Source organism: Archocentrus centrarchus, chromosome 23 (assembly GCF_007364275.1).
Source record: "Archocentrus centrarchus isolate MPI-CPG fArcCen1 chromosome 23, fArcCen1, whole genome shotgun sequence".
NCBI lineage: Eukaryota > Metazoa > Chordata > Actinopteri > Cichliformes > Cichlidae > Archocentrus > Archocentrus centrarchus.
Genome location: NC_044368.1, coordinates 21,216,669 through 21,228,742, shown reverse-complemented (window position 1 = coordinate 21,228,742; position 12,074 = coordinate 21,216,669). Strand labels below are relative to the sequence as shown.

The 12,074-nt window shown below is 41.6% G+C and overlaps 1 protein-coding gene across 1 annotated transcript; it reads left to right on the top strand.

The window, feature by feature from the left end:
* The first annotated feature begins 531 nt into the window (after window positions 1–531).
* phlda1 (pleckstrin homology-like domain, family A, member 1) lies at window positions 532–4,099 on the top strand. The gene is made up of 2 exons (XM_030719695.1): window positions 532–1,170; window positions 2,156–4,099. The coding sequence occupies exon 1, from the start codon at window positions 682–684 to the stop codon at window positions 1,129–1,131; it is 450 nt and encodes a 149-aa protein (XP_030575555.1). The 5' UTR covers window positions 532–681; the 3' UTR covers window positions 1,132–1,170; window positions 2,156–4,099.
* Window positions 4,100–12,074: the final 7,975 nt, after the last annotated feature.

Below are 12,074 nucleotides of genomic sequence, written 5' to 3'. Positions count from 1 at the left end.
TCCTATCCTAATAGAGAAGGCCTTTTGTAATGGAAATTAAATATGAGCACACAAAGTGCCACACAACCACCAAAAGGGCAATTAGATGGAGTAGAGGGGGGCAGTGGTAGTGATAATTAAAACTGTATGAGCAGGAGAGTGGAGGTGTTTAATGTGACAACTGATCAATTTGGAGGCTGCTGAATGCATCCAGAAAAAAATTAACTTGATTTTTGGATTACACCAATAAACTGGGGGACTTGAAGTTTAGGCTGGAATAGTGTTGATGCATTAAAAAAAATTAACTGCGCAGTGCAACTTAACCATCTCTGATGCGTCTATAGATGGGAATTAAAGTCTCCTTATGCCATCTTTCAATCTGTGCTTATATACTATACTGAAAATACTGATGTTCTCGGTAGTGTGCTTTGTGTTCATCATCCCAGGAGGCTGGATGTTACTCAGGGGGCGGTGCACCTCTCCAGACCCCTCCCGCCCCCAACCCACTTCTGTCTCACAGACACACACACACTGCAAACAGTCAGGCTGGCAGCCTTCTCACTACAACCAGCACTACTTGGAAGCCGCAGTCACAAGCAGCATCCCATGCCTTCACCTGCTTCGGAGTAAACACGCGTCCGTCAGTTCGCCCGCTCACTGAAGCAGCCAGGAAGGTAGGAGTACTGAGGCGTCCAGGTAAACATGCTGGAAAACGGGAGGAAAGTGTTCAAGGAGGGTCTGCTGGAGAAACGGAGCGACGGGCTGCTGCAGCTCTGGAAGAAAAAGCACTGCGTCCTGACCGAGGACGGCGTGCTGCTGCTGCCGCCCAAACAACATGACCACCAGCAGCACCACGGCGGCGGGGACGCGGGCAAAGTCAAGGAGCTGCACTTCGCCAACATGAAGACGGTGGACTGCGTGGAGCGGAAGGGGAAGTACGTGTACTTTACGGTGGTCATGACGGAGGGGAAGGAGATCGACTTTAGGTGCCCGCAGGACGAGGGCTGGAACGCGGAGATCACCTTGCAGATGGTCCAGTACAAAAATCGGCAGGCGATCCTGGCCGTCAAGTCCACCCGGCAGAAGCAGCAGCTGCTCGTCGTGCAGATGCCCGGACAAAAGACCGTGCGCAGCTCTCCGAACGTAGCGTGACCTGCGGCGAGTCCCCCGGACACTGGTGCACCATTTGCGGTAAGACTGCAAACGAGAAAGCAGGGGGGCTCCCCAGGTCCGGGGAGTACCTGGGGAGCCCCTTTAAATTAAACATCCATTTCCAGCTCTTATTTCCTGGATATTTGAATCCCGAGTAAGGACATCTGATACCGAAAGCGGTCAAACTAATTCTACAAAATGATCATTTATTTTGGGGGAAAAAGTTTGGGAGCCCCTGTTTTAGGCCTCTTTGTACCCCCCCAGCCCAATCATGGAGGTGAGTCCGTCGACAGGAAAATGTAGACTTCCATGGCAGGTTTGATATTTTATAAAAGGGTTTCTCCCCAAAATCTTAGTTTTCGCAAATCGGCAAAATGAAGGCATACCTGTGGCATAATTACTTAGCTCTAAGTCATCCGACCATTCAGGCTTTCCATACACACCGGAAAGACTCGTATTTGATTTTAAGATTAGTTTAAATTTGGCATTAGACAGGTGAACCAACTTTAAATTGGTGTGAAGGCTCACACAGTAAAGATAAAGTGAAATAATGCGAACCAAATTAAGCGTAAAGACGCACAGGCTTTGTGTCCGTCAGGCGTGTTCGTGAAGTTGCGTGCGCACCTGAGCTGACTTCCAAATATGCGCCCTAAGCTGTTCTGTAGATAACGCCGCAGTAGGAGCCCACCAGCATGGAGCACATGTAGCTTTTAACCCAGCATAACTTGATTACCTTTAAGTACAGAAACAAGTCATGGTGATGAATAATTCGCATTAATTACAAATTTGGCAGAAACACTTGTCTTAACTGCAGTGTGTAACTGCCAGAGGAGGAGACTAAGCACAGTATTGGGGGATTATAGCAGTACTCTTGGACTCTGTGACAACAGAAGAACTAAGGATAAAGTTTTTCTGTGTCAGAGCAGAATCTTTTCTCAAATCATGCATACATGAGTCCATGTTTCAGATGACTCCAGACTTTCTCTGCCTTCCCTACAGTCTGACTAACTGATTGCATCTGCAGGTTAACTGGACACTCAGCTGGAGGATGAACCTGAACCTGAGCTGCATCTCCCCCTGCCGCTTCTCCGCCGAGCCTTCATCCTCCAGGAAAACCCCTCTTCCATGTAGTGGTTTCCACAGACCGGCGCCTCGTCCCTTTTCAGTACAGAGACTTATTTCACAAAAGACTCATGGACAAAAAGCATGTGAGAAAAACAGCTGTACTCTACCGTGCAATGGGTTTCTCTCTTATTTATTAGAAGTGTATATATATTTTCTATAAAAATGTTATGATGTTGATAAACGGGAGAGGAAGAAGTGGCTCTCGGAGCCTACAAGGCCACTGGAAATAAGCTTGCATATATCTTAGGATGGTTACTGTAGGTTAGCCAAACCAGTCCATTATTCATAAAATATGTCCTCGTCCATCATTTCATTTTTCAGCTGAACCAAAGAACCATTTCATAACATTTGTTTTTCTCTTGTGCAGTGTTATAACTCACAATACTGAAGATCCATAGAGATGAGATACCTGCTCAGTATATACAAACTTTATTTTATGCTCTTCATTTGTATAGTGACAGTATATCTGAGTATTTTGACTGTAACTTTTTTTTTTTTTTGCTGCATTCATAGATACAGAGGCTGTCTGATATCTTGCTGTTTGTGAGTCTTAAAACTGAAGAAGATACTAGCTTATTACACTCAGTTGGTGTTTCAGTGGTTACAGAGTGGAGTAGCAGCAGGCAAAGTGCCAGCGCAGCTCAGTTTTCTGTTAAGATAACAGTTTTCAGAACCTGAGCTGCTCTAAAGACAGTTTCAGCGGTTGTGTTAAATCTTTTGTGGCAAAGTAACATCTGACTGAAACCCAGAAGGGAAAGAAAAGTTCTTTGGAGTTTACTGTCCCGCTAGAGACTAAGTTAACTAACTTGCCTCCTGCCATTTGGCATCAAGCTAATATGGCTGATGATCAGTAAGTGTTACCAACTTGGTGACTTTTCAGACCCCATAACAAGTTTTTTTTTTTTTTCTTTGCCCCAAAAAGTGACTAGCAAGAAATTTATCTAAATTTTCGCTGACTTTTGGAGAGTGCCCGGAAAGCTGAAATCCTCTGCTGATGCCCTGTTTTGCATACATACAGCACTCGTACCGCATCCTTTTGTACGCTTCAGCATCTCCGGGACCTCTAGCGACTTTTGAGACAGCCGACAGCGAGTTTTCTTACACTAAACTTGGCAACAGTGTGAACAGTAGCCTAGCTAGATAAGCTTCTAGCAGATACAGTGTTACATATTTACATATTGTTTCTCTAGTGTTCATTTTGCATGACAAAATGTGGCATTTAGGCCCGGAAGGGTTTGTAAAAGAAAAAAATAAGTTTTTGCCAGAGTCTTTGGTGACAGCAGCGAACATTTACCACGACCACTGAGATGTTTCTGTCTCTGTAGCAGCTCTGCCTCTGAGAACTGTTTGTAAAACTATAACCCTCATTTAGAAAGCTTTTTAATAGACATGAGATGTGAAAGCAAACAGACTGATACTTCCAAATGGTGTGGTACAAGGCAACATTTACAGGAACCTGCTGGGTAACGGTCTCTGAAATTTCTTTTATTGGTTTTTATGATGGAGGAATATCGTGCTGTCAGGAAACGTTATATCTCACTGTGGCTCATATCGTTTCCTGTTAGCCGGCAGTTTCGCACTGCTTTCCCCACTTGCCAGTGTATCACCGGCAGACCAGCACATGCCTCCGTGTTGTTGTCATCTCCCACACAGGGTCACAGCTTTGCCCTTTATCTAATGCGACTGGTGTGATGCTTCTCTGACATTCCTTCCTGTTGCCATCATTACACACACAGTTATAGCTGTGCCCTTTGTAGCCACTGTTCAATTTCTTATTTCAACGTGAGATCTATTTTCATACCTCGAAAGATACATTCCATTAAAAACAAAAAAAACAAAATCAGCACATCGTCTCCTGTGGTTTCTCCTTCTCATATAGCAGCAGATGAATAACGCAGCCCTGCAGTTCAGCGGGGTCGTTTTAATGACCTGTTTAACTAGCTGCTGCTCTGTCCGTCTCCAGCCTTTCAGTACTTTACAGCCACTGAACCTCTCACCCCATGTTTCCTGCTCTAAAAGTAGAAACCACGGAGAGAATTGGGTTTCACTGGCAGTTGTCACCGCTCAGATAAACTGCCCGCGTAATGTCAAAAGCACACGTGGCTCCAGCTTCTCTTTAAAGCCAAGTTAATTTCATTAAACATGGTGCATGTGACAGCACTCTTTCCAACACACGAAGGGTTTGTTGTTGCTGCCGGAGAGGAATCCTTGATTACCTTTTTTTCTTCTTCTTAATGTTCATATCAAACGGAAAAAAGTTCTGGGTGAAAGCCAAACATTTTTTGAGTCGTGAATAAATCAGATCTTTAAGAAAGAAGAAAAATGTTTGAATGATCAATAGTACGAAGTAATAGTAAGAAGTATTAAAGCGCAACCTACATTAGTCCAAGAGCTGCCACTTTGATCCCAAGTAGCAGTTACTGTAGATAAAGTAAATTATAATGTGACAACAGCAGTACAGGCAGACAGGTTGTATAATTAGCAATGTGACGACTGCTGTGTTTAAAAAAGCCTAGGGCAAAAATGCCCGAGGCTTTACTTTATAATGCGTCTGAACCTAACTTGTACTTTCAGTGTTTCTTCAATGTTCAGTTTTTGTTGTTTTTGCTAAATTACACATTATTCTGACCACCAACTTTGAAAAAGAATTGATAAAAAGAGTTAAAGTCACAGACAATGATCAGTTGGTTTGACACATGGAAGGACAAGGTTCAATAAGTGCTAGAATTAAGTTATAAATAGAGAGTTCACTGTTAATTTGCATCCAGTTATTTGAGTACTGCTACTAACAATAGGGACACAGAGGTTAATGGAATAAGTGAAGTTTTCTCTTCAACTTAATGAAAATGGTTAGCTTCTGTTTTCATTGGTAGTCCTGTGCTCAGACTGTCCTATAAAGCAGAGAAAAGATCAACAAGGATATGATTAGAGCTCTTCCTGTTGTTGGCAACCCTCCAATGTGGCAGCCGGCCCCTTTGAACCAGCCGCAGCAGCTGCTCTTCAAACATTACTTAAGAAGCCTCTGTAGTTCCGTCTTGGCATGTAGAATGACCACTAACTCATTCCTCACCATCGCCAACTCTCTTTGATCTGGAGTACGATGTGGGGACTTGTGACAGCAGGTGCATGTGGCTGCGAGTGATTTAGAAAGAGCATCTAATTCAGACTCGTGGGGTCCCGTTGGGATACTGCGCTGCCATTGTTCCACCGCTATGCAACTCACAGGAAGTAAAATTCAAACTAAGGTTTCTTCTGTATCCAGCCTATTTATCCAAGACACCCACTCAAGAATCTCCAAATAAGAAGATGATTTAAAAAGACTATTTTGAGCAGCTGAGTTGGGCTTATCCTTATTGGAACAGTTACCTTTCAAAGAACTATAGTCCAGAACTTCAAAGTTGTTTGCACATTACAGAAATATATACTGAATCAGCACATCAATCTCAATTTTAATACCTTCGTCAGAGTTCTTTGGATTCTGCATTTTCCTGCTGCTAACATATGTATATTTTGGGGGGAGGACAGTAATGCCTTTCAGTTGTCAAGTGATGAATTTCAGGTGACAAAACAGCACAAAACAACAAAATCCCTGACATGGTCTGAAACTGTAGAAGCTTGGTGCTGATGGAAGTTAAATCCACAGTGAGTTATTTCATAACAGCCTTTCTGGGTGGATAACACAGGTTTCAAGGTGTTGCACAAGAAATAAATAGAATGCAGCATAGTAAACATTAAATCCCTGTTCTATATTATGTGCAATATAAGAAGTAAGACACACTAAGCTCATTCATTGAAAGTATATATATATAATATATATATATATAAAACTGAGACTGGAATTCCACTGGTTCCCCTGGTTAAAAGGTTGATTTCAGGTCTGAGCAGCTGCACAGGTGTATGGTGTTAAAAGGTCACTAAATTTAGATGGAGGCAGACAGGGAAGGGTTTGTATGTGACTGGTAAAAGTTTGAAGGGAGCCTACTTGTGTCAGGTGAAAGGCAGCTTACATCATTTGGTGTGTAATGCTGTGATGAAACTTTGCTGACAAACATGTCTGGAAGTCCATAGGTCCTTCCCTTCTACAGAAATAAACATGAAATGGGAACATAAACTTCTCATTGAGTGTTTTTTCCCCCCTCTCCCTTTATCCGTTACATTTCATTTTTGTTTTTGGCTACAACATTTAAGTCAGAAGATCCCTCCCAGAGCTGAGACACTGCATTTAATGCCGGTATATTCTGGCCCTGGATCTTTAAGCAGACCATTTGTATGTATGCCACAACACTAGCTATCAAACGGTGCGTGAAAGTTGTCAGGCCTTGTTGATTTTATAGTACTGTCCATAAATCCCAGATTAATCCAGGTAATCAATAAAGTTCCCTGGATCCATTGTATCTGATTAGGCTGAATGACACTGTGAGAACTGCAGTACAAGAGTGCCTCGGGCAGTCGCTGGTCCTTAAACTGCATATTACTCATATAGCTGATACTCTTGTTGGGAAGGTATCTGTAATTTAACCTGAACCGTAGGTGTAGTAACCTAAACTGGTGTGACCACTTTAGGTTACTACAAATTTAACAAGTTTAACTCAGTACCTTCTTATTTTGTGTCGGTGACGATTATTTGGCCATGTCTTTGCTACAAGTCACTGAATTTTATTGCTCGCCACATCTCTTCTAAGTGGCCCTTCAGAGTGATGGGAATTAACCAAAACATTGAGACTGTGGGCAATAAAACTAAAGCAACGAGCTAAAAAATCACAGAAATGCTGGGGCGAGGTAAATGGGAAAGATTGCTGATACCCAGAGGTGACAAAAGTAGACACGGTTGTCATTTAAGGAGTACAGATACTGGTGCTAAAAAAATTATCTGGTAAAAGTTAGAGTTGCCATAAAACTTTATTGCCATTGTGTTATATAGTTCAACAAACTTGCAGATTTACTTTGTGTACAGTCCGTGATCAGCTGAACGGTGTTGCTGCTGCTTTGAGATTCACTGCTCATGGATTTACACAATTGAATTCAACAAGATGCAAGGAGATGACTGATGGCTAATTTCCAACCACCAGACAGCACAAAGTTGGTATAAAGGTGGAATTCAATGAATGAGTCATCAGCTTAAATTTAAACTGATGTCTGTTACACTGACCATGAACACCACAGCTGCTCTGCATCAGACCAACATAAAGCTTCACTGTAGATTTCACCACAATAGTACTAACTGACCAGTGTAATCTGCGCTAAACTGACCAGTATTTGAATGCAACCTTTGAATAACACAGCGTTCAGATAGTTCAACTTGTTTTGCGGGACGTATAGATTTATAGATCTATTACCTGTTCAAAAATGCTAATATAAATGAAGACATTACATGTAAGCATCAAAGATCCAGTCTGTCAAATGTCACTGAGTAGTCCTTACCTTTAAATATAATATTCTACTTCCTCTCCTGTCCTGTCCTGTCCTGTCCTTTCTTACAATTTTCTCTACCTCTGAGTGATGTTATCTCAATATTTTTCTGTCTCTGGGAAATAGAGCAGCTGGACCTTTAGTTTGCTGACACACTGTGACAAACTGCACAGAAAGTTTGTATGTTAAGGATATTTGTTGAGCTGTTAGAAGCATTGCATTTGAATTGACCTGCCACTTATTTTTACTCCCTGTTTCCACTCCCCTTAATCTAGCGCTAAACCATCACTCATGGACTTATGCACCAAAAATGCCATTCAGCATTATTCTGGCCCAATTTAACCCCTGAGGATAATACTCTAAATAATGCATAAATGACATGTTTTTGCCTCTTTCATCTCTTCTTGTGCAATAAGCACCAGTGATGGATACACCAAAAAGGCTTGCCTTTTATGTGTTGTTCCCACCATTCATGTTCAAATAGGTTTGCTGCTAGAAGGTGCCCAGCGATGGGAAGAAATTACTCCTGTATGTTCTGTAGATGACCTAATCTGAGGAGCGAGGGAGACAATTCCAGAGTTTCAGAGCTTGTGAGTGAGAATGCCCAGTCGGCTGTACAAGCCCATCAGGAGTTTGGAATTACTAAAAGCTGCTGATCAATGGACCTAAGTGAGCAGCATGGGATGTAGGATTGTAAAAGCTTTAATATATAAGCTGGAGCATGCCCATGGAAGCACTTATAAGTGAGCGACAGTGCTTGAAACTGATCCTGTACTTCACAGGAAGTGCAACGATTTAAGAAATATGGGTGAAATATGATCACACTTCCACATACCTGTCAGGAGTCTAGCAGCAGCATTTCGAACTAGCTGCTATTGTGAAACTAGTATTTTGCTGAGTCCAAGATATAATAAATTGCTGTAATGCATTCTAAAGGCATGAATGACTTTCTCTAGCTCAGTCACAGAAATAGTTTGACTTAGTCAAAGATAAAACCACGTTCATTTTTACTCAAGGTTTAAGATATGATCCCAGGTGTCTGATTTAATGTCTATGCAATGAGGTAATGTAATGCAAATATGTGGTTACAGACACAAGTGGAGGCAAAACTATGTTTGCCTGAGTTAAAAAGATTCTCTTTGTGCCATCAACAATCAGCTCATTGACTGTTTAAGAACAGCTGGAGTTGTATGGTTCAAACCTGCTACCAGATATCAACAGGAAATAAGGAGAGGGCTTGATGAATGGACTGGTTCTTATATAGTGCTTTTTTACTCCATGTTGAGCACTTAAGGTGCTTTACATAACATGCCCCATTCACATTCCAACAGCTGCATTGGAGAGCAACTTTGGGTTCAGTATCTTTCCCAAGGATACTTTTGCATGCAGACTGGAGCAGCCAGGGATCAAACCGCCACCCTTCTGATTAGTATGTGACCGCCTCTACCTTCTGAGCTACAGCCATCTCATATATAGTCATAGGTTTCCTATACGGCCATTTTTACCCCAAACTTTGCTTTGCTTTTGGTCTGACTGCACCATTAGGATCCTCTGCAATATTTCTGACTCGTTTTAACACAATAGGTTAGTTCTGCACAATAACGGTAACATTTTGTGCTATAACAAGATAAGTTCATATCTTGTTATAATGAGGGAGATTTAATGTAAAAACAAAATTGAAAAAATTCCAGTGAACTGTAATTCCTTTAAAATGTTCCTCATGCTGGCAGCACTAAGCTACTATAGTATTCCTTCCAATAGAATCAGGCAGAAAAGGACTCTGCCAAAACCAACATTTTGGCTCAACCTCCTGAGCAGATTAACAGGCCAGACTGTAACTATCCATCTTGGGGTTACTATAATGTTCAGTTAGAAGATATGCTGCATTCAAAGAGCCTGTTAACCACAATACAAGAGCGTACAACTAATCTCATTTCATTTGCAAAGTGAGTGTGGATTTGCATGCGCTCCTCGGGCTGTTTGTCAGATTTGCACAGCAGGTATCTAAAACACCTCAGATACCTTCATACATAAATACATAGAGTATATTTCCCCCTTTTGCTTTTTACTTTTTAAGGATTTTTTTCTTTGTGCTCAGCAGTTATGAAAACTTGAGGTCAGCAGACCAGGGAACCTATTATTATATATTTATGACCCTCTCACTGAACCAGCAGACCAGTTTTCTTCTTTGTGTAGTAAATATGCATCCCCTCATCATATAACATGCCTCAGTTATCTACCATGCACAGCATCCTATAACTCACTGCTTATGCTCAGTGTGCTGAAATGGGACATGATTTTTATAAGTGACAGTAATGCACAAGCAGTATTTTCATGTGCTTTTATACATCCGGTGAGTAAGTTCATGAGAGTCTGATTTGTTCTGGTTTTATTCTCATGCAAGTGTTGTTAACCATTGTCTAGAAGTCATAATCACCCTCTGGATATTTATTACTTAGATTACAGGAATTCAGCTGCCACTCTCATTGTGCTACATCACTGTCATATCTGTAATCACAGCTCATGTAGCAGCCGCTCAGATCGCTTCGTTATTCAAAGTGGCGATGCGATAACAGGTACACAAAGAAAGGCCCTTTATTCTGGGACATCTGGCGTCAGCCCGACTCCACGGGCTTCCTCAGACGGCAAAACAGCTCATCAGCACAGAGAACGCAGTGCAGATTGTTCACACAGTAGCTGTTTTATTTTCTCCCTGCTGTGTGGGTGGAAGATAGATAGGTGTAAGACTGCTATATGGTGCTTTGTTCCTGCTGCATGTTACAATCAGAGCCAACTTGTTTGTGCTTTTGTCTGTATTTCTGATGGACTGCACATGAGTGAGTGCTCCACTCAAGTTGCTGTTTTTTTTTAATTCATAAGTGTCATTATTCTGTAGTAGGAACACAAAATAAATACCACCATATTTCAGACCTTCATTTGGACTATTGAGCATTTTTAAACCATTATGCTTTACGTGATTAGCCATTAGCCGGCTGTGCAGTGTGGTATAGCCATATTAAAATCCAGGAATACTAAACCATCTGTTCAGTAGTACATAAACTGTGTATTTTATAATTTATATGTAAATGACCCAAATGGAAAGGCGAAAAAAAACCTAATAATGATGAGCAAGGCAAGCTGGCTTTTTGAGAAAGTATTTCAGCTTGTCATTGTGCCCGTTTCATTCCATGTGTGTATGTGTGGGCACAGACTGGAGTTTCAGTTATGCAAACATGTCTTGGAGGCAAAGCTGCCACGGAATACAAGATCATCACTGGGCTTCTCTGTGATTCATAGATGCTGTGACGCGTTTGGGGTTTAGTTCATTTTTGCCAGATTGCTATGGCTTTACATTTTTTTTTACAGTCTCTTTGGTTGAGTTATATCACAGATTTCGCTGTTAGAGAATGTTAAGCTGAGGAAAAGGAGAAAGCAAGCAGCAATCTTCGGGGGTGAAAAATGATGCCAACATGGAAGTGCTGGACATGGCTGTTGCTCTAGTGGCTACTTGAGGTTGGCTCCAAAAGCAAGTTAATCCCCATGGACTCTCACATTCAAATGCCCAGTTAAACAACATAAAAAAGCATGGTTACAGCCTGATACAAAAAAAGATATGATGTGCACATGAGAAATTATGTGCCCTGTGATGCCAGCAGAGGTAGAAAGCCACGTACAGGACAAAGAGGCTTCACGAAAGAACTGAACTGAAAAGAGGCATGCAGTCTCACCAAAACAGGTTTCTTCAATCATAGTCTCAAACTGATGGAGTTATCATGGCAAGTTTCATGAAAGCAGAGGAACCTGCTGTGTCCAGCATTTTCAGACAAACTGCAGTTTTGCAATATTTACTTTTTTTTTTGTGCAGCAGCAGTTTGAATAGTGATCTTCAGGCCTGTGGAAATGTGTGCAACAGCAAATCGAGTTTTCATTATTTTGCTTTTGCATCTCAATGCGATGTTAGATTGATTGTGCCACACTACCTGTAAGTTGGTGATGTAGCCTACCTGTAGACATGCAATAAGATGTGTGATGGCTGAGCAACTTTTATTGTTGGCTTTTCATTCTCGGTCGAGGGCTTTATGTGGACCAGACTGTACATGAAAAGAACATGACCAGTTTCAGCATCTCCTCAACAGCCACACACGTGATGGGTTTCTTCTTTCTGTTTAGGCCGGGCCCCTTGCATCACACACCACCTGTACCGGTCCAAACAGGTCAAGTTCACTCTTAAATTTGCTCAACATAGACTAGCAAAACTTGAAAAACATTCTGACTTTTTCATACATATTTAAATATTTTGGCCAAGAATCAAATAAATAAATCTTCTAATTTTGCAGGTCTTGTGGGTTGTTGTCACCTCTCTGATTCTCTTGCCCTTTCACAACTTGCCTATGACGCTGCCAACAGTT

Excerpts from the sequence above, each read along its gene's own strand:
- phlda1 (XM_030719695.1), top strand. The coding sequence starts at position 682 with ATGCTGGAAAACGGGAGGAAAGTGTTCAAGGAGGGTCTGCTGGAGAAA.